We start from the raw sequence: 22,354 nt of genomic DNA, 5'->3' as shown, positions 1-22,354 counted from the left end.
GACTGAGGGAGGACCTCCTGTCCCAGCTGATGCCAGTGCTGCCCCTTCCAAAATGGTCCTGGTGTCTGACAGAGATCTCGGAGGGTTTGGCAGCTGGTGATTTAAGCTTTCTTCTCCCCCTTACCCCCTGTAAACCCCAGGGCCCTGGGTGGGCCAGGGACGGCACGCAGCCCAGCACGCTGAAAGTCACGCCTTGTGGGATTCAGGGTGCTTCCTGCCTGGCTGTGCTGCACTGTGCAGTGTGTTTTATATCCCTGCTCGTTGGATAAAAATAAATCTTCATGTTTGCAGTTTGCTTTAAACTACATCAAGGTGTCAGCAGGACTGACGGCTCCCTCTGAGAAACGACTTCGGTAGGTGCCGGCAGATTGCTCCTGGGTGAGCCTGGGATCTCACCCTGTGATGGCAGGGAGACCCTGGCAGGTCCCAGCCTGTGGGGAGGGGGTCCCAGCCTATGGGGAGGAGACCCCAATCTCCCTCAGCCCCCACTAGTGCCTGTCCCAAACTTTCATCTCCACAGAGACCCTGGTTCCTCTCCCATTTGCACCCAAAGGTTTGTTGTGCAGTAATAGCCCCTTTGTGGGCCACAAGACCCCACATGCCAGCACAGACCCCCCAGGGTGTTTCACCACCAGGATCCCCTCTCCTTCCTGCTCCCCAGCAGGCTGCACAGCACCCATCCACAGCCACCACCTCTCCCATATCATTCAACCCCATCCTGCTCCACTGGCACTCCCTGCAGCAATCAGGAGGTGCCTCCCTGGAAGCACAGTGCGGGGGGCTCCCCCATCCATCACCTTCCTCACTCTGCTGACACTGCCCAAGGCCAAGCTGTGCTGCAGAGCCATGTTTGGGTCAGACAGTGCTGGTGGCAGCCACCTCATGAACTCCTGAGCCGCTTTGTTTGGCCTGTGATGGGATCCTCCCCAGCCTGGGTGCAGGCAGGAGCTTTCCTGCATGCTGGAGACCCTCCAGAGCCACTCGCTGAGGCTCTGGGATCTCCTGGGGATGGTCTGGGCTGTACCTGGCACTGTGCAGCCTTCTTCCTCTTCTGGTGCAAACACAAACAGAGCAGTGTCCTTGTGGTCATCTCCTCCCGACACAGATCTCGCATGAATCTGGGTTGAATCCAAGTGATCTTATCTGTGGAGGAGACCGAGGATTTCCTCCTGCCAGGCATTTTCCTCTGAAACTAGAGGCAGTCTCACGGGATGGGGGAGGCAAAGGGGCTCAGGGGACTGGGCAGAACTGGGGGAAGTCCCCTCGCCATCCCCCCTCACTCAGCTGTCCTGGTAAGGGGGATGGGGGGAGCTGCACCCTGGTTTTGCCCTCCTGCAGCTGCTCTCCCAGAGGGACAGCAGCCCCACCTAAAACCCAGGGAGAGACCTCCATGGCTGGTCCCTGCTGCTGGACCAGCCCCTTTGGACAGAGGTTTTGTTAAAATGGTTTATAGCAGCCAAACGTGTGGCCGAGCTGTAGAAGAACCCCCACCATGCACAAGGGGACCAGCCTGGAAAAGGGCAGCCTGAACGGTGGGCTCCCTCCCCCCAAACACATCAGTGCTCCTGGGGGAGCTGACCCCACCCATGAATAAACAAAACCATGGAGTGCAACCCGAACACCCAGGCAATCCCCCTCTTCCCCACCACATATAGTCACTTATACCACTGCCCGTCTCCAGGTGGGAGCTCCTCTCCTATTCCCAGTCTGGACCTGGAAGTGTCCCAGTTCCCCACACGAGGCTGTTCTTTATTCTGATTAAAAGACATTGGCTCTGTGTCTCGTGTTTATTTAACATCCTTCCCTTTAAAAGCATCCTCACCCCAGAGACACAACCTCTTCTACAACACTGATCCCGCTGGCTGCCCCGCGGCTGTCGCCTGGGGATGGAGTTTCCATCTCTCCCACGGAGCAGGGACCACACGGGCGCCTGCTGCAGCCACACAGGACCCCGGCAATTGCTGCTGATACAGCCCATTGAAGGGGGGGCCAGCACCTGGGTTCAACCCCAGGACTGCTACAGACACCACAGCCAGGGAAGGGGGGAATCTGAGACCAGCTTCACAACCCAAATTCACAGCATCTCCTCTCAGTGCAGCCGCGTGGGGACGGGGATGGGTGCATCATTCCCTTCCAGAAGAGCTACACCACGAAGACAAATTCTCCCTTTTAAACCAGCAAACGTTTGCCTGGAATAAATCCAAACCAAGCAGAGGTTAACGCATTCCTGGGAAACACATTAAACCCAGCACACACCAGCCTCCCTAATGGAGCGCGGTGACGCTCCATCTCGTCCTGGATCACTCTGATAACCATTGGAAGCTGCAGCGGGCTCCACATTAATTTACTCAGTAACAGGCATTTAGGGTTTGATGCACTTAGCACAGGGAGCGAGCGGTCTGAGTAAGTAATTCCTACTGGAAGACCTCACCTTTCCCAGCCAACCGGCACGGAGCAAGGGGAGGGTGTATCTTTCAAACCAGTAACTCCTGATCGCACCTTTCACTGCGCAGGAAGCTGCTGGAGTCGTGATAAACACCATCAAACTCTTCAAGTCAGAAATATCTGGCGTGGTGGTTTCCGGGAAATGGTGCCTCAAACAAACCACAGCTGCTGCCAGCAGAGACAGAATTTGGGGTGCCTCTACCCCTGGCGGAGCGGCGGTGGGGCGCAGGGAAAGGAAGCCCTGGACGTGCACGCTGAGGAGCATCGTTTCCTTCCAAGCCAGGCAATGCAAAGCCATCTGCTCTTAAAAACGGCTTGTGAGCTCAGCGCCCTGCAGACCTGCAAGAGTCTCCCACACCTACGGATGGGAGAAGGAAGAAGCTGCTGACCCAGCTCGTGACAGCAGCAGCGGTGATGCTCACAGGTTTTGACCAGGAGCTTGGAAGCCCATATTTAAAAGGCACATCCTGCTGCTCCTGAGAAAGCCCCTGGGTTTTGCCAACCTTTGTCTGGCTGGAGGAAAAGTTCTCCTCCTGCAGACACCGTGCCCCAGCCTGCCCAGCCCCGCTCCTGGACTGGCTCCTGCCGCTGTCTGTCGAGCGGCACTTCCCCTTTCATAAATCACGTTTTGCATTCTGAGCATGCGTCTCCTCTTCCATGCCATTTTTGTTTTCAGATAACCATTAGCTTAATTAATCAAGGGAAATGCATCCTTTCTGATCATCTGCTTTGCTGGCTAAGCCTGGAACGGCATGGAAATGCTTCTCACCAAACCATCCCTGGGCATGCCCTTGGCACAGGCTGGGGTTCACAGCCCCCCCCCCCCCACTCCTCAGCCACCACTGCCCATACCCGTCACTCCCACAGCCCCATGACATGCATCCCTCTTAAGATTCAGCACAGTGAACAAGCAAAATGATGGTTTTAATCACAGTTTGCCTATTTCCACTTGCTCTCATGTGCATCCAATCCGATTTCAGGGATGCACACACAGGCAGGTGAGCATCACAGGCACTAAACACATGGCACAAGTTGCCATTCCCCATGTAGCATCAATTGAAGCAAGAGAAGAACCAAGGTGTCGCTGCCAACCTCATCCACACTGAGAAGTCTGACCAAACAGCTGGGATGAAGCCAGTTTTCTGGCATAAGCTCCCAGGAACTGTTCCCACAGCCACACGAGCACGCCGAGCAGCAGGACCTCAGCTACTCCAGACCGAACCTGATGCCCATGAGATCAGCACTGATTTACTCCAAGGCTGTTGAGCTGTGGAAGCAGCATCTGCATCCCAAATGATCACTTCTCTGATTTAGCCCAACCTGCCATAGAAAAGTGCTCTGGCTCTGGCACGAGAACAGCTGTAGACAACACTCAGGCTGACATGGCTCATGCAGCGGCTCCCATCTGCAGCCCCAGCAGGTGACACGGGGCTGGATGCTGCCCCACTCCCTGCAGATGCCACACGATCCTCGGGAGTTAACAGGGAGCAGTTACCAAGATGACCTGTGAATTCACTGAAACCAAACGGAGCCTGGGAAAGACCGGGTGGCCCAGAAGTGGCCAGCACGAGATAGAGGGGTTTAGAATGCTTTGGGATCTGCACCACCCAGGCAGATGCAGGCCGTGCTGCTGCCAGACCCAGGGGCTGAGCAAGGGAGAGGGGCTCCAGGGGAGACTGAGGCTCCATGGGCAGCTCACCCGTGGCCGCAGGTAGCTCTGTGTAAGTAAGTTGGGCCCTGCAGTCACCCCAAGCGCTTAGTTCAGCTTCTCGCGAGCTCGAGGCGCCTGTCCCTACGCATCAGCGTTACCACCACCGACATTTCAACTGGGATCATTCCTGGAGGGGAAATCAACCTCACTGAAAGCCCGAGACAAGAGAGGCTGGCAACTAAGCCTGTTCAGCAAGCACAAGATTCAGGGGGCAGCTCTGGTGTCAGCACTTGGCTTTGCTTGGGAACGCCATAAGGAACCCAGGGAGGGGGAAGCGACCGAGCGCTGCCCCTCAGCCACGCGCAGAAGGACTCCGCAGGCACACTGCTCGGTTGCCACCTTCCCAGGAGCCATTCTGTAAAGAATTAGCCCTGCACTGTATATTTGGTGGCCTTCAGCAATTACTAATCTAGTTCAGAGACATCCACAAGACTTTTTTTTTGCTGGAATTTGGACATCCTTCCTACCCAGAGCAGCTCCATTCCTTACCTAACCACAACCCTGCCCGATGCTGGGGATAAACAGTGACAAGGGTTATCCTACTAACCATCACCCATCCTACTATCACTATCCAACTAGCCATCACCCATCCATCGCAGGCACCTGCCTGGCCAGCGCTCCCCAAAGCCTTCCCACTGCAAACCTCACACAGCCCATTTTGCTCTGGAGAAGCCCGGTGCTGCTGGCAAACTGCTCTCTCTCATGGCCTTGCTGTCTGCCTGGATGGCACCAGGAGAAAACAGGGTGCCTCCACGCTTTGGGGTGAGGGGGAAAGTCAGACCGCTACTCCACACGCTTGCATCTCAGAGTGGGTTTTCAGCTGCTGGGGGGCAGCCCAGCCCAGCCCGCACGGGGATGCTTGCTGTACCATCTGATGCAGTTAACAAACGCACTCCAAATCCCGGTAGGTTTTGTAAAGGTTTATAGTCCTTTGCAATGATTGCATGATACATTTCTTCCCCCCATGACGCAGCCCTCGGACCAGGAAGCGCCGCTGGCAGCTCGCGCTCCGCTCCCAGCAGCAGCGGGCTTTGCAATCCGATCTACACTAGCTGCAGAACATCAAATGCACTTTCAACATCTCCATTTAATATTTACATTCAAGCAATTAATAATTGGAAGCTTATAGTTTAGACATTTCTAATAGCAGCAATTTCTATAATAGCTCGTTTAGCTTTAGATAACGATTTTTTTTTTAAAATTTTTAATCTTTTTTTCTTCTTTCTTGCACATAGAAACACCACATGTGTACAGTATCAAAAAATATATACCAGGGGATGGTCCTGCGGGTCGAAAAAGAGGGCGAGGGGGAACGAGACTAAACAAATGCTGAATGGTTAAAAAGGAGAACAGAAAATAGTCGTTTGATATAGTTTATAAGGTGATCTAGGGACTCCATAAATCTAGGCTTTATATTTCATTATATAAATACCTACAAATAAATATATTAGCGTGGCCGGAGAGCGACCAGCTTTGAGCTCAAACAATACATTTCAATAACACCACGTACAAACGGGAGCAAGAATCACTCGACAAGTTAGCACTGTTAAAATATAATACTATAACTCTGAGTAACTGGCGGGCCCCGTCCTTGCCTGTCCCGGCATTCACAGGTCCCGGGACAGCCCCCCGACCACGGGGCTGGAGCAGCGGCGATGACACCCTGCGTGGCAGGGATGGCCGCCGTGCCCAGCCCTGCCCCGGCATCCCATCGGCGGAGACGGCGGGCTTGGCCGCCACGGTACGGGTAGGGGGCATGTGGGCTCCGGGGAAGGGGCACCAGTACCTTAGAGGGAGGCCATGGGGCTGGTGGCACTGGGACGGGCAGGCAGCTCCCACGGGGAGCAGCCGCTGTCCCACCTCACACCGTCACGTACTCCTTGAAGGTCACGGTCAGGCAGTTTGCGGTCACGTCTGTGATAATTATATTCCCAAAGAAGGGCTTGAATTCCTGCAGGGACTCGGCCTCCTCCTCCTCCTCCTCTGCAGCTTCCTGGGGCTGCGGAGGCTCCACGGCCGGTTTCTCAGCTGGCGCTGGTGGCACCTCTGGCTTCACCTGCGCCAGGGCCAGCTCGCCCTCCGCCCGCGGTTTGACGCAGCGCAAGTCTATGGGCTCATCCAGGTCCGAATCCAGTAGGATGACCTCTGGCTGGGTGGGGACGGGCAGCTCCGGCCGCTCGGGAGCCAGGGGGCTGAGGCAGGTGGGGGCACTGATGCTCCGGGAGGTCAGGCGCTTCTTGCCCGGCTCCCGCTCCGCGTGCGGCTCCGACAGGCAGCGCTTCCGCGAGCCGGGGCTGGAGAGGTTCAGTCCCATGGAGGAAGGGCTGTGCTCGCAGACGGGACTCAGGGACCAGGGCACGAGGTCCGGCTTGGTGGTGAGCTGCAGGGGCTGCTCCACCGGAGGAAGGGGCAGCTCCTTGGCCAGGGGAGTCTTTCGGGGACTTTCCTCAAGCTCCGTGGGGGGCTGCCGGCCATCGCCCTCGGCTTTGCTCAGGGTGTTGCTGCCCACCACCCTCTCCTCCCCTGGCTTCCTCCAAGCCTCCAGCTTCTCCTCCCCACCCTTCTTAGGAGTCCTCTCCTCTGCAGCCCGCTTCCGGGGTGGCTCCCCGGACTTGATCTTCACCGCCTGCATCCCGTTCTCCATGTACTTGCTCATGACGATCACAATGCGCCCATTCTTGTTTTTGTTCTTGACGATCTTCATCTTGCCCCCGAGGCCGTTGCTGGACACCCGGTCCCTGGGGGGTGGACCGGTACCACTGGACAGGTTCTTCTCAGCCCCGTTCTTGCTCTCCGTGGTCAGGTTCTTGACTGGACCCAGCAGGTTTTTGGCCGGGCCATGAGCCCACTTGTCCGGGTGGGCAACGAGGGGGCTCTTGCTACTGTCCAAGCAGGCCTGGCTCTGTGGCTCCTTGCTGCTGGGCTGGTAATGGGGCTCGTACATCTTGGGGTCTGGCTGGTAGTGGTGGTGCTTCTTGCTGTTCAGCTGGTAGTAATACTTCCCTTTGCTGTGGGACTGGTGCTTCATGCTGCTCTCCTTGCCGTTGGGTTGGTACTGGTGATGCTTCTTGCTGTTGAGTTCATACTGGTGCTGCTGGCTCTTGCCGGAGGAGCCAAGATCCAGCTTTGGCCTGTTGTCCACAGCAGGGTCCTGCAGCCCTGTGAGGATGTTCGAGCGGCGGGCGAAGGAGGGAAGCTGCAACACAAAGCCAGGAGCCGCAGTCAGCTGGGGCTGGAGAACAAGACACCGGTGTTCCGGCAGGTGCCGAGGGCACCCGTGAACCCCTCCCCACCCCTCCAGCGGCTCTCGTTACGGGACACCGCATCACGGGGCGCCGTGTTCTCGAGCAGGCGGCCCCAGCCCACTCCAACTTACAGGCTGTGCATTGCTCCAGATTAATGAAGCAATGAAAAGAAGAAAAGCACCCTTCAATCAGCTGTCTGGGAACGGGGGCCAAGCAGGAACGCCGCTGCCGAGCTTGCGAGCAGCCTGCTAATGCCGCCCGACTGCGGGTGCAGCGGGTCTGCCCTGGCAGCCCAGAGGGGAAGGGGGGGGCTGGGACCGCCTGATGAGCTCAGCGCTGGGGCCCAGGGGCTCCCCGGGGCATTGCGAAGCGCCCGGGCTGCGCGCACGGCTCCTCAGCATGATGAAACCCGCTGAAAGAGGCTCCCCAGGGATGGGGCCAGGCTGCAAACAGGCTACCCGGGAGGCGAGGGGCTGGACTATGCCACACATTTACCTGCACGACCAGCGGCTTTGGCTTGGGCCCCCGCTTGCGGTATCCCATCAGCTGCTCCTGCCGTTCCCTGTAGGGACACAGAGTCAGGGAGAGGCCCGAGAGGCGGCACACAGACCCCCGATGTGCACCCCTCGGCTCCTGCGGTGCCAACGACCCTCCGCGGGTGCAGTGAGCTGGCACAGGGGTGTGTGGGGGGGGTGGGCTGCGTGGAGTGACGACCCCGCAGGTGCGGAGCGGTAGGGGGGGTCCCACAGGAGACGGTGGGACGGGGGTACAGCCGACCCAGTGAGGCAGCAGGCTCCCGCCTCCCCGCGCTGCAGCGAGGGCCTGAAGTTTACAGTTTGCGCCAAAACACTACAGGAAATAAATGCACGGAAAGGAGGGGAGGGAGGGAGAGAGAGAGAGAGAGAGAGAGAGAAAAAAAAAAGGCAGAAAGAAAAAAAATAAAAAAGGAAAAAGCCCGTCCAAGCGCAGCGGCGGCGGCAGCGCCGCCTCCTCCACCCGCAGCATCGAATCCCCGGGCAGGCAGGAGCGCAAGGCGCGGCGTGGGGGGAGCGCGGCGCGGGGGACCTTGAACCGGAGGCGTCGCCCGGCAGCCCCGCGCCGCCCGCCCCGCCGGGGCCGCGCCCCCGAGTCCGGGCTCCCTGCACACACACACACCCCCACCCCCCCCCCACCTCCACCGCCCGGCCTTGCCGCGGCCCCCGGCTCCGTGACGCATCTGCAATTGCCGGAGCGGGTGCCCGCCGCCCCTCCCCGGTTTCCCCCCTACTCCTACCCGCCCCCCGCCTCCCCCCGCTACACCGCCACTCACCTGTTCTGGAAGGCGATGAGCAGCCGGGGGTCCAGGATGTTCTCCTCCGGCTCCCACGTGTTATATCTTGCGAGAGGGGAGGAGAGCGGCCGTCAGCCCCGGGGCCCCGCCGGGAAGGGGGCCGGGGTCCCGGGTAGAGGTGCCCCGCCGCCGGACCGCAGCACTGGGCCTGCCTGGGAACGGGTGTCCGGGGGTCTCTGGGGAGGGGGATGGGCGGGGGGTGGTGGTGTGTGTGTGTGTGTGTGTGTGTGCAGGGGGACGGGACTGTTTATTTAACGCAGTTATTATTCCGGAGGAATTCTAGGCATGTCATGATGAAATTTTCCAAATCCCCTTTCCCGGACCCAGGAAAAGCGGCCGCGGCGTGGAGGAGGGACCCGGCCGCCGAGTCCGGAACAAGCGGCGCGGACCCCCCTCCCCCGCGCCCCCCCGCCCCCCACCCCCCAACCTCCACCCCCCCCCCCGCCGGCACTGTCATGCAAGCCCCAAATACTCCGCAGCCCGCAGCGGCCGCCCTCGCTCCGCGGCCGGTGCCTCCGCCTCCGCGGGCGGCCCCCGAGAGCCGCGGGCTGCGGGGCGGCGCGGGTTATTTTTGCGGTTATTCCCCCCACCACCACCACCCCCCCCCTCCCCTCGCCCCCCCCCCCCTTCCTTCCCTCCCCCCCGCTCGGTTCTGCAATATGGAGCCCGGCTCCCGAGGAGGGAAAGGGGGAAGGAGCCATTTTCTGGTGCACATCAGCCGCCGCCTGCCCGCCTCGCTCAGCTCCCGCCGCCGCCGCCGCCGGGCCCCGAGGCCGCTCCTCACCACCCGCCACCCTGGCCGGGGGGCCCTTCCCGGAGCGCGGCGGAGCCCCGCCGCCGGGCCGGGCCGCCCCTACCCCATCGCCGTCCCCCATCCCCGCTCGGTACTCACTTGGGCGACCATCCCCTCCATTTCACCAGGTACTCGACTCTGCCCTGCGAAGCGCGGGAGGCAAAGACACGGCGTCAGCTGGACCCGACCGCCTGCCCGGCCGCCCGGCCGGCCGCCCCCCCCACCGCCCCCGCCCTCCTCACCTTTCGGATCCGCTTCTTCTCGATGCTCTCCACCGCGAAGACGTGCTCCCCCACCGCCGGCAGCTCCATGCTGCAGCCCGGAGGGGCCGGGCCGGGCGTCCGCGGCCGCCTCTGCAGCCGAGCTGGGCTCCGGCTCTGGCAGCTCCCGCCGCCGACCCGACAGACACTGAGCCCCGGCCGCCGCGGCACCGCAACCCGTGCAAATCCCGGAGCGAGACGTCAGGGAGGCGGCGCCTCCCGGGCCCGGCTGCCCGTCAACGGCGGGGCCGGGGGATTGGCGCAGACCTGCCGGGGAGCGAGGCGGGGAGGGGGCGGGCGGGGGCCGGGCAGGAACGGCGCGGAGGCGGGGGGGGGGGAGTAGGGGGGGACGGGGGAGGGGGGGGACGCGGGCAGCCCGGCCCCCGCCCCACGCGTGACTCAGCACGGACCCCCCCCCCGGGCCCCGCGGCCGGCGGGGGGCGGCAGAGCCCGCGGGGCAGGTGCGCGACCCACGCCAGCGGATTGGGGGTGGTGGGCGTCAGGCGAAGGGGGTGCCGGGGGCGGGGGGGGGGGTGTGTGTGTTCACGTTCCGCGCGGTGCCGGCGGGATCCCGGAGCGAGGGAGCGAGCCCACGGGGAGGGCTCCACGTCGCGGGTTGTCCTGGGCCTGGGGGGGGGGTGGCGGTGCCCGCCCCCCGCACGGCCCGGGCCCGCCACCTCCTCCCGCAGCATGTGCGAGGGAGCTGCCCCGGGCCCGGCCCGGAGGAGCCCTCGCCCCGCTGCCGGGCCGGGCGCCGCGCTGCTCGGCGGGGAGCCCGCTCCAAGGGGTACCCGGGGCGGGGACCCCCAGTTGTAAGATGGCCGGAGCGCCCGGGGGAGCGGGCCCGGGGCAGGTGGCGGCGGCGAGTTTCCCTCGCCCGGTGCCGGAAGCCGCACACGGCGGCGGCGTACGGGGACCACGGGGCTGCCGCCGAGAGCCCGCGGAAGGCGGCTCAGCGCCCTCGCTTCTCATAGGAGCGGGGTACGGGGGCCACGCCGCGGTTCACGCGTGTCCGTGCCGCGGGCTGCCAGCGAAGGGGGATCCCCGGCCCCTCCCCGCCCTGCTCCGGGAAACGTGGCGGTGCCGGAACGAAAAGGCGACCTTCCCCGGGCAGGTGGAGCGGGGCCGGCCGTGCCCGCTGCTGCTCCGGGCCGCGCCGGTAGCCAGGCGCCATCCCGGTGCGGAGCCGCGGAGACTCCGCGCAGCCCCCGCCGCGGGGTCGGGCAGCTCTGGGCCTTTCCCGCCGCCGCTGCGGGAGCCGCGCCCCGCCCGCAGCACCCGGCCGGGCCGGACGACTACGGGGGGTGGGGTGGGGGGAAGGGGCGCGGACACGCGTTGGGCAACCCCCGGGAAGGGGCTGCCGGTGCCGCGCAGAGCCCCCAGACCCCTCGGGACTCCCGAGGTTGGACGAGTTCGGTCCCCGCAGCTGCCGGGTTGTGTCCCTGGGCCGCCGCCCGGGAAGAGGGGGACGCGGGGGCGGCCGGAGCGGAGCCACCGCACCCGGAGCTCCGCGGGGCTGCCCCGGGCCGTGGAGGGGTGTGGGTGTGGGTGTGTGTGTGGGTCCCGTCGCCGCCGCTCCGCAGTCCCCGCCCGGGCTCCGTCGGACCGCGGCATCCCGCCGGCCAACGGACGGGGCGGCCGTTCCCCGTGGGGCCGGGACTCCCCTGCCCGGGGTTGCCCACGGGGCTCCCGGTAACTTTCGCTGAGCTCCGGGAGCGGCGGGGCCGAGCCCGAGCGGGACCGCAGCGGCTCCTCTACCGGTCAACAGCGCCCCATCCTCCCCGGGGGCCGGTCCCGCGGCATCCCCATAGCTATTCCCCGGCGGGGCGGCCCCCGGCCGGCAGTATCCTGTGCCTTCGGGGACCCTTCCCGACCACGAAGGTTCGGGGAGGGGTGGGGACACACACACCGGGGATGCACCGCTGAATGTCACCGCGCCGGAGACCATAACAAAGACGCAGCCGCCGCGATCGTAGAGCCGAGCCAATAAAAAGCAAACTGATATTACAATTTTGATTTCCCAGGAGGGCCGAAGGGGCTTAATGTAAGAATTATTATCCATTGTGAACGGCGGCCGAAAGAAAGCACAGGCAGGAAGATTTAAATATATATATATATGTATTTTAACTTAGTGGTTTTGCTAAGAAACGTACATCCATTGAAATTTCTGCCAGCGGAGTTTGTTAACCCTCCCCTTTGACATTTCAAGCTTCTCCTGTTGCCAGAGGAGACGAGCCGAGCACAAACCACTAATGCTTGCAATAAAACTAAATGCCCAGGGACGAGCACGGTTTGGTGCAATTCCCCTCCAATCTGGGTAAGCTGCAGAGCGCATCCAGCCCACAGGACCCAAACACTCCAGGCCCAGCCCAGCCAGGAGGAACACAGCCGGGAAGGGGAGATAAGGATGGCAGTAGCTGCCTGGCTGCATTTATAGGCATATTATATATATTTTTTAAAAAATGTGCCACCACACAGCCTTGGCATCTCTCTAGCACCTGCCTCAGCAGCAGTAGAGGCCATTGATGAACTGTAAGATTTTTTTTTAAATGAAAGCAACACTGAAAAGTGACATTAAAAGCATTTTAATAATTGCTTGACTCCTTGCTCCTGCTGCTCAGCACCAGCTCCTGTCCCGGAGGTTCCAGCAGGATGTTCATCTGCTTTCTGTTACTGGGCTGATTGCACATGATTCGCAGTAATGATTGTAATGGTGGTGATTTTCTCTCTCTTACCTTGCTCAGATAGCGGCAGTTCATGAACTGATACATCTTTCCCTTTGTCAATTCGAAAGAGGACACCTTATTTGAACCACATAAAATATCCTAAATAAGGAAAGCAGGAAACGTTTCCAACTGCTGCCTCTTCCCAACTGGTCTGGGCACATCACAGGGGAGAGGAAAAAAGAAACAAGAGCCAACCAATGCTTTTTAAAGCCAATACAGCAGTTTAATACCATGCAACTAGTTGGATTTGCTGGTTTATCAGGCGGGTATGAGGTACAGACCCACCTTTCGTGGGTATTCTGCCCCCCTGCCCCAGACCTGGGCAAAAATTCACATCCCCTCCACCTGTAGAGCATCCTCGATGGGTTCACCGCCCCTTTCGGCAAGGGAACCTGTCCCCTGTGGAGGTGTGAGGAACAGGCAGACCGAACACAGGGGTTCCAGCCACCCACTGTGTGCCTGTGCTGTGGGGAGCTCAGGAGGGCCTGATCCTGAGTGGGGGCTGCAGGGGTGCAGCTGTAAGACAAAAACCTCAAACAGCCGGAGGCAGATGGGCTTCCTGCAGGTGCTAGGAAGCACATAGAGACAATTGCCCTCCCCCTCCCACCCCCATGCTTGCTAGCCACATTCCCTCCTACTACCCAGAGCTGATGTCTCCCTGGGTTTGTTCTTTCCACCAGTAGTTACAAACTTCTTACCCTGGAGACAGAGCCAGCTCCATGGCAGCACCCACCTCACTCGGGTTGGGCTCTGCCCCTCTGAAACACAAGATCCCCTGCTTCCCCTCGCCCCTCACACTGGTAGCTCCTGCAGACCTGCTGTATGTTTGCCATCAAGCAGCACTGATTACACATGCCATCATTTCTGATGTTGCTCATTAGCCTGTATCACCATTAGCAATTCAAACCAGCAACTCTTTTCCAGCTGCAATCCTCCAACCCCACTACGAAGGCTCCAAGGTTGCAGTTGGGGGCACTCAGCTTATCCTCCTCCCTGCCCTGGCAGGACCAACGGCTCCTCCTGGAGCTGGAACAGGCCAGAGGCACTCTGGGCTAAGCACCAAACAACATCAGAAAGTTAATTCATGAATAGTTACAGCGTTCCCTCCAAGGCCGCTCTCACACGGACTTTGTGACTCTCTTGCGTGCCGGTGTCCTTGAGGGAGGGGGAGGGCTCTGGCCCCATTCATTCCTACCTGGCTGCCTGCAGCCTTGGCCAGCTGGGCTCATGGATTTGCCCTTCTGCTTTTGTCAGCTCTGCCTTGAACTGGAAGTTGTGGACAGCCTGAAAACCAGATTAGAATATAGCCCTTGCTGAGGTCAACACCGTGCTGGAGAAAGGCAAGAAAAGGATGAGTAGGTAGGCTTGGAAGATAAAGGCAAGCACAAAACAACCCACAAACCCCAAAACCCACCCAGCCAATCAATAGGATGCCACGAGGTAAGATGTGCACAATGAAACCCCGTTCCAGGTTGCCAAGGCAAATCTGTCAATAGAGTATTGAACAAGCAAATCTGACTTGCAATTATTGTCTCCTTCTAAGCACAGGCTGCCCCTTCGCCTCACAGTTCAAACCCAGTGCTGGTGCTGAGAAATGTAGGTATTGCTGGCCCAGGGCTGTTTCAAAATGATGAGGGAAGAGTCAACTCTGCTGGAAGCTGGGCTGGAATTTACTCTGTGTGCACTGAAAGCCCCTTGGAGCATCCCCAGCACCTTGGCTGAAGCAACATGCGCCCTGCTCTCAGTGTAAGAGGCTTCCTAAAAGCAGCAAAACCCCCTCTGCAACGAACTCTTCTATTCAGCAAAGCTTTCAGTAAAACATACTGGACTGTGGAGAGCACCAGAGTCTGTTGGGACACTGGTGCAGGAGGAAAACCAGCTCAGAGTGCCCAGTGCTTTGTGATGCTCAGGAACGTGGGGCAGCTCAAGGCTGGGGCTGTCAGTGGTGGCCCTGAAACCAAAGCACAGCAGCAGAGTTTGGAGCTGCCACCGCCCACCCAGAGGCAGCAGTAGGAAAATCCAGAGGTAAAACCATCACGAATTGGGTCATCACACAGAAGTGTAAATGGCATCCCCAGCGCATCGCTGCAGGAGCGCACGGGGCCACCTTAGGTGAATTCTCTTTCCCTGGTGCTGCTTCCAGCAGAAGCCAGGAGAGGCTGTGCCAGATCCCCAGGAGCAAGGAGACACTTGTCAGTGTGCTCCCACACCGGTTGAACCACATGCAGCTGAGTCTGTCCATGGAGAGGTTGAGATGCCAAGTGCACGTGGCACCGTTACCCAGAGCTGTTGTTCTGGGGACAGCCAGGACCCCCTCTCCCACCTCCCCTCATCCCCAGAGCACCCCTGGAGGAAGGAGGTGACAGCCCTGCTCTGCAGAGCTGCTGTGGGGAGAGCAGCACAGGAGGCAGGATCCCAGGAGGCTCCATCCCTTTGGGACTCAGATGGGAATAACCCCCCCCTTCCTCAAGGCCCATTTCTGCTGCGCCTTCACCCCCCAGCCTCAAGCCTGGGTGCCAGCAAGGGATCCTCAGACCATCTGTCTTTAATCTTCTTAAGAGTCAGGCAAGTCAGGAAACCTTCAGAGGAAGGAGGCACTGAAGTCCCTCCATCCCTGGCCACATCCCTCCTTGCACAGCACAGGGCTGGGCTCCTGCCTGCCCCACATCCCCAGAGCCAGGCAGCCCCCCCAGGGACCCCAGGCAGTGAGCACAGGGAAGCATTCCTGCCAGCAACAGCCTCCCCCTGCCTGGGGGAGGGGGTGTTGGGGGGGTGTCTGTGTGTCTGAGGCAGCGGGAGATGGGAACCCATGCAGGGACCTGGTGCATATCATCACCTTGTCCTGCCCAGCACCTTCTCTGCCATCCCCAGCAGCCCCTGGAGAGGGCTGTGCCCTGAGCTCTCTCCCTTCCCTTATCACTTAAGCCGATGCTGCTCCTCAGCAGCCGAGTGTAATGAGGAGATTTTCCCCATTAACGAAGCTCTGCGCATGTGTCTCCTGGCCAGGCTGCAGCCCACTGGTGGGAGCAGTGAGGAGCCACACAGCTGCCCAGCGACTTGAGAGAGGATTGCCATGTTCCAGGCAGGCTTTTCCAATCTCCTCCATCCACTAGACCCACAAAAAAACCCCTCCACCAGAAAATAACCAGTGCTGACACACTGCGAGCACCAGGCAGCTCCCCAGGAATCAAAGGAGAAGCTGCTGGAGTCAGATTTGATTTTGGACACCCCCACTCCTCCAAGTGAAATGTATCAAATGAAGGTTCCTCCGCAGCAGGAGCCACACAGAGAATGCTCAGAGCCCCATGCACCAGCCAGGATGGCTCTGACTGGCCCAGGGATAACAGCTTTGGGGTGGCCCTAGAATTGCCTCTCCCCTCTCCAGGTAGGAGCTACACCATCACCTGCCCCACACCCACTGCAGAGCGTGGGAAAGTCAGAGGCTCCAGGATGTCTTGGTGAGGAGAGCAGGTTGGGGTGATGGTTAGGAGGTGGGTTGCCATCAGTGGAAGCTTGGGAAGAAGTTATCCTGTGCTGCTTCCCAGGGCTTTCCCCCCATGCTGAAGAAAACAAGAAATTCCCTTTTCCTTAGGAGCCAGGCTGAGAAGCTGCAGCTCATTTCCCATGGAAGAGGGAAAGGAATGACAACCTCCAGACAGGTACTGCCCCATCCCAGCAGACAGAAGCCTCTGATCACCCTCTTTAATGAGCAAACCCACCAAACTGCTCCTAACGAAGTGAGTCAAGGCACACACCTCTGGGGTCCTCATCTCTTTCTGGGGGAGCACAGAGCCTTGGCACAAGCCCTCAGGTACAAGGCTTTGTGCTGTGCAGCCTGATGGCAGGATAAAGGCAGATGCTGCTGTGCTGGACAGTTAACCTGAGCTTCCAGGGACCAGCCAGAGCCTCTCTGCGTGGGCAGCTGGGGAGATGCTTCACTGGAAGGGCCACAGTCTTGAAACAGAAACATTACCTCCATGTTTCAGTGATCAAAGGAGATTGGAGCAGCTTTACCCAACATTTCTTTTCGAAGCATCACCTTTCAGAGAACATTAAGCACAGCCCCCAAAACACACACAGGAGACAAACCAGCACCCAAACCTCAGCAACAATACCCACTACTAGACTTGCCCTGTGCAGTCAAGTCCCATTTCTCCATCTCGCATGGCTGCAAAGCCAGCTCACTCTGCCCACAGCAATGCCAGTGCTGGCCTCTGCTCACCACATATCAGCTGCTCCTCTGACCACACTCTCACCCTGGAGCAGGGAGGGTGCCATGCCCATGCCTCCCTGCTGAGCCTGCAGGCTCCTGGTGCCGCTTCTCCCTCCTAGGCAGGAGCTGGGCTCAGCCCCAGGAAGAAGGGGTTTCAGCCAGGGGCATGGCAAGCCCAGCCCCTGTCCCACCCACAGAAGAAACTCTTCCTGAGAGGGATGAGTCTCTACAGAGGACTTCCCTGGCCACAGAGGAAGGTGACTAGCTCATGCCAAGCTATTTAAGTGTAGAGATTGACTGATTGATTAATTGATTGATTGATTGATTGGCTAAGATTACAACTGAGGAGAGTGTATCTGCAGGAGCTGCCTGGGAAGGGTGACTGGCCCTGTGGGGAGCTGCCCCTGGCACATGGGGAGCAGCAAGGATGGGAAGCAGGGGAAGCTGCAGCCCTCCTGTGTGCTTGGTACCATGCAGCTCAGGCGGCAGAGCTTTGATCTCCATGCTCTGCACCACCCACGGCTGCCAGGTCACGTTCACAGGGCACCTGGTACTGCTGAGCTGTGGCTCTGGCTTCCCACCCACGGCCAGGACCAGCCTCCAGCACTGGGCACCACGCGGCGTGGAGCTCAACTGACAGTCTGGCCTCCCCTCCCTGGGCAGCGCGGTGATGAGATTGGTAATTGCCTGTAGACAGGACTGATAGTTACTGGTTTGGGCTGGGACAGCTTGGGGGGGGCTGCAGGAAGAGGAGCAGGCGAGGGCCTTGTCAGCACACGTCCCGCCTCGCGGTGCTGGAATGGCACACGGCGGATGCTGGCACGCGGCGAAGTGCTGGTGGTCATGGCACATTGCCCGGCCCTTCCCAAGCACCACAGAGCTGAGCCCTGGGCTGAGCTGCCCCGAGGAGTGAGGAGGTGCTGACTGCCACCTCACAGCCCGTGATGGGACCCTCAGACTGGGAGGGGGTGTCCTTCAGTGTCCCCAAGGCGCTGGCTGCTGGAGCGGGCAGCGGCTGGGCTTGGAGCTGTGCTCCTGGGTCTGCCCCAATGCAGATTGTGATGGGATCCTCACTGCAGGCACTTGGGAGTGAGCTGGGAGCTGCTGGGATGGATCCACATCTGTGCCGTGGGCAGGGAGACCGCACAGCCAGGGCTGGGGTGAGTGCTGCTGTGTGGGAGCGAGGGGGGCTACAGCCCTGCACATCTCCCCTCCGGCTGATCCATCGCTGGCATCCGGTGCCTGACAGAAGCATCTCGGTTTTGAAAGGGCGCTGCCAGTTCATGCCCAAGCAGTGAGGCTGGGGAGGCTCACCGTGGTGGAGGCTCAGCGTGGTGGAGGCTCACCGTGGTGGAGGCTCGCCTTGGTGCACGCCGGGGAGGCTCGCCGTGGTGCACGCCACTGCTGCGTGCAAGCAGAGGGAGGGAGGAAGCGTGCACGGCTCTGTGGTCTGGCAGTTTCCATCCTCCCTGCACCTGAGCAGAGGCAGTGGCACAGCTCAGCAGCAGCCCTTCCCTCCGGCTGCCTGCCTCGAGGCACTGGCCGGCTTCCTTCCGCCCTGCCAGCATCGCCTGGGCAGGTTTAGCCAGAGCCCAGGGCTGGCTGATCGGACCGACCCAGCGAGTGCCCTGATGCTTCATCCTCTCAGGAGATTACACCAAGCGTTGGTGTTTTCAAAGGTTTCAGGAAGATTTACTGGCTGTGCTGTCCTCCCTGTGCGCGTTACGTGGTCACCAGAGCTCCCTGCTCTAAAGCTGCTTAGACCAGCCCAAGTTGCAATGTGTTTCACCCCTTGGAAGCACACAATTTGCTGGGGGGATGGGGGTTTGAGCCCATCTCTACTCGCAGGGTGAAAACCAGGAGGGTCTGTGGTCTTGCTCCCCTCTCCCAAGGCCGTGCATCACACAGTGTGTGGGTCTGCTCTGTGTCCCCACTCCTGCCATGCTGTGGGGCTGAGGTGGAGACTCTGCTCCCTGGCATGGGACATGCTGCTGCTGCAGAAAGCTCAGCCCTGGGCCCGGATGAGATTTGCCTGGTGTATAAATCCCTTAAACCCAAAGGTTGATAATCAGCAAGTTCATCGCGTGTGCGTTGAAGAGGTCAGAGCAGGACCTGGGCTCCTGGCCGGTGCCAGGGGTTCACCGGCTCACACCAGGCTTAGGGGACTGGGAACAGCCGTGCAGGAACTGGGTGAGCCCTACTGGGGAGCCAGACTGGTCGCTGACTGGTTAGACTGGCTTCTCTTCACCAACCTCTGCCCCTCCTTGGACTACCTGTATTTGGTTCTCTAGAGCTGAGCATTCGCTGCGGGACTCAGATTGGGCTCCCGGGACCCTGCACCCCCTCCTCGCCTGGCAGAGGGGTCCTGTCCCATGGTGACACTGTCCCAGGCTCTGTGGGTGCCAGTGCCTGACCCTGGGATGCTTTTCCATGCGGCGTGTTCAGGAGCAGGTGTTGCAGTTCCCCCATGGGAGAGCAGCAGAGCAGGTGGGTGAGAGCAGGATGCTCCCATCCAAAGAGTCCCACAGCCCGAGGAGCTCCTGCATCAGGGACCCCTCTGGGCAGGGGAAACCTCTCCACTAGCCCTCCACTCCTGCTTGTCATCCCCTGGGGTATTTTAACGGGAGTGCTGTCTTCTCAGTGGTGGGGTGGCAGCTCCACGGGGAGTTTCGGGCCCCTCTGGACCCCCCCCCATCCCTGGGTGATCTGTGGCAGGGCACAAGGGCAGAGTGTCACAAGCTGGATGGACGGGTTCCAGCTGAGCCAGAAGCATCCTGGTGTAGGGGACAGCAGCCCAGCCTGGCTGGCAGGGGTTCCCAGCAGTGCCCAGCACCAGCCACCACCACCAGCCGAGACTCCGCCCTTGGGGAATGGGCAGCAAGTGATTTGGCTGCAGCCAGGGCTGACCTTGGCATGTCCCAGGAGGGCAGTTAGTGGGTGAAAGGACAGAGCTGCTGGCCCTTGGAAAGGATGGAGTGCTCCCTCCTTGTAGGAGGCTGAGTGGGGCCGTGGGCTGTTCCTTGGAAGGCTGCAGACCACCTCCCTTTTCACTTCCCCTTCTCTTGGGTGAGTGTGTGTGCCCCGGGCAGCTAATTTTAGGCTGCTGCTCGCTGCCTGGTTTCCCCTGGGGATGCTAAGCAGGTTCTGGGAACTCCAGCTGTCTCTCAGGCAGTGTGAGAGATGCTTCGTTTCCTGGGCTTGCACCTTCTCTCCTCCACACGTGTGCCAGCTCTGCCACTTCCCTGCAGCTGCCTTGGCATGGGAGACCCCCAGCACGCCCCTCCCCAGGGCTGGGGACTCCTGGGATGGGCAGGACAGCCTCGTCCAGGGAGGGGGGGGGTTTGAATTGCACCCCAAGTGCATTTTCCCACTCCAAGAGTTTTCTGGATTCTTCTGGGATGTGTGTGAGGGTCTGCTCACCCACATTCACACACCAGGGTTTGGCTGAGTGGGGACACATGGGATGCTGTTCGGGACACCCCTCTGCTGTGTGTGCCATTCTCAGCAGCCAAAACATCCCGGTGGTACCTGAGGAGCCACATGTCAAAGACCCAATGGACCATCAGGCTCCTTCCCACTCCCCCCCAGCCCATCACACAGCAGTGTCAGCCCCCAGCTGAGCAGCAGAGTGGTTCTTAGGTTGCCCATGGACCTGAGCTCCGTGCAGCAGCCAGCTCCATCCACCAGCCTTGGTGGAAGAAGTCCAGAGCTCCTGTTGGAAACATGCTCTCTCTTTGTAGTCACAGCGTAGATGATTTTGAGTTCCAGCCCTTGGATCTGGTTGGGTTTCCCTGTGATGGATCAAGGAGTTCTCCCTGCCCTGAGGAGCATCCTACCCAGTGTGGGTTGCACCAATGGCCTCATCTCTCCCCTGCTTGATGGCTCACTGGGATAAACGGACAAGCCCGGACTCTGAGGCTGAGACAGTCTCAGGCTTCCAGCAGCTGGGAAGAGACAGGAAAAATCTGAGACATGAGCCAAAGAGCAAAGAGCAGCAAAGAGCAGCAGGGCCGTGTGTGGGAGCATGGAAGGGACAGGTGAGCGTGAGCCCAGGGAAGGGCTGGAGCTTCTGCCTGGCACCGGGGGCTCCGATGGGGCTGCTGATCTGCTCAGGCAGACAGGATGGCAGGGTGTGCGGGCGGCTGCGAGACTGATTCATGGAGCTCTGTCACTGCAAACACAGCCACTGTCCTGGTCCCTGAGGATTTACAGCCTGTAAGGGGGAAATACAGCAAAGCCTCCTGGCTCTGCTCGTGCTGAGGGGACAGTCGGGAGCCCGGGGGCAGCTTGGGGCTCAGTCCCAGGCTGCCACGAGCAGCAGCCCCCCACTCCCACTCCCTTTTCTGTCCTGATGTCCATGCCAAGCCCATGCTGATGTCCCACGTCCCCCAGTGCTGACCGGGGAGGTCTCACGCGTGTCGCAGCCCGTGACGGTGCGTGATGGAGCCCAGGCTCAGGTCGAGCCATGCTGGGCCTGAAAGGGAGGTGGGGACCTGCTGGAGCCCCACAGCTCTCGGGGGTGACACCGTGGGGACGGTCGAGTCATTTGGTTTCCGACACACCCCGTGTCGCTCGGTGGGGCACACCCTTTCCTCCAACGGGGGAGCCCAGCTCACCCAGCCACAGGCTCCCCCCAGCCCTGCCTGGGTACCAGGCAGGAGGAGGGTTCCCAGGGCTGGTGGGGTTGGCCACCCCCCTCATCTCTCTGCAGTGCTGTGACCAAAGCCAGGCCCACATCTCTGCCCCAGCTTGGCACGAGGCACGCTGTGCTGGGGCGGCTGTGGGGCACGGCAGGGTGTGAAGTGATGCTGTGCACATCTGTGGACAGACACAGGGATGCAGGGCTGTGCAAGGCAGGGATGGGGGGTGTGGGACAGGGATGGTGTGTGTGTGTGTGGGATGGGGGTGGAGATGTGCAGGATGATGCAGAGCTCTTAGGGACCCCCCAGGTGAGTGGGGTGCTGCTGACATGGGACACTTTGCTACTTGACCCCAGCTCCCCAAGCGTGGCTGCCCAGGCTGGGGGGCTGTCCGGGCAGCCCTCGGCGCCGTGCTCGGGGCCAGCCGGGGAGGCTCCCGTCTCCTCCGTTCCTGCAGCCCATGTTTGGGCTGCGGCTGCAGCAGGGCCATAAAAGGCAGCGTGGGGAGGGCGCTGGCGCCGGGCCCACAGTGTGGGGGCCGCTGCGCTGGGGAGCTGCCACCGGGAATCAGGGCTGTGGGGCTGCCCTGCAGAGGGGATGCTCTGGGCTCTCTCCAGCCTGTTGCTCCCCTGCAGTGGGTGCCCCGCTGGCCCTGGGAAAAGCATGGGCAGCCCCTGTCCCTGTGGGCAGTCACCCACAGCAATATGATGGGTGCCCAGGGTGCTGGGGAGGGCATCCCACTGGTCCTGCATGGACACGGTCACATCTCCAGGAAGGGTCTTGCTCAGTGTAGAGGACCCTCCCCAGGGCTGGCAGTCAGGTCTGCTCTTCTCTGACACCACTGTGGGGTGGCCGTGGCAGTCCACGGCACAGGGAGAGGCTTTGCAGCTGAGACTGGCTCAGGAGGCATCACAGATGCTGAGACACGGGAATCAGAGGGACCGGAGAGACTGACATGGCTTTGAAAGCATGGAAACAAAATCCAGCCCAA

The 22,354-nt window shown here is 60.6% G+C and overlaps 1 protein-coding gene across 1 annotated transcript; it reads right to left on the bottom strand.

The window, feature by feature from the left end:
- Window positions 1-5,104: 5,104 nt before the first annotated feature.
- Window positions 5,105-9,911, bottom strand: CBX4 (chromobox 4). Its single transcript, XM_084273531.1, has 5 exons — window positions 9,767-9,911; window positions 9,624-9,667; window positions 8,711-8,776; window positions 7,897-7,963; window positions 5,105-7,352 (listed from the first exon to the last, which is right to left on the bottom strand). Exons 1-5 carry the CDS (start codon window positions 9,833-9,835, stop codon window positions 6,018-6,020), a joined length of 1,581 nt encoding a protein of 526 aa, XP_084129657.1. The 5' UTR covers window positions 9,836-9,911; the 3' UTR covers window positions 5,105-6,017.
- Between the last annotated feature and the right edge of the window lie 12,443 nt (window positions 9,912-22,354).

The sequence above is a fragment of the Gallinula chloropus genome, assembly GCF_964237585.1.
Source record: "Gallinula chloropus genome assembly, chromosome: 20".
NCBI classification, from domain to species: domain Eukaryota; kingdom Metazoa; phylum Chordata; class Aves; order Gruiformes; family Rallidae; genus Gallinula; species Gallinula chloropus.
The sequence above is the reverse complement of the archived record's forward strand: the minus strand, read 5'-3'. Positions and strand labels throughout refer to the sequence as shown.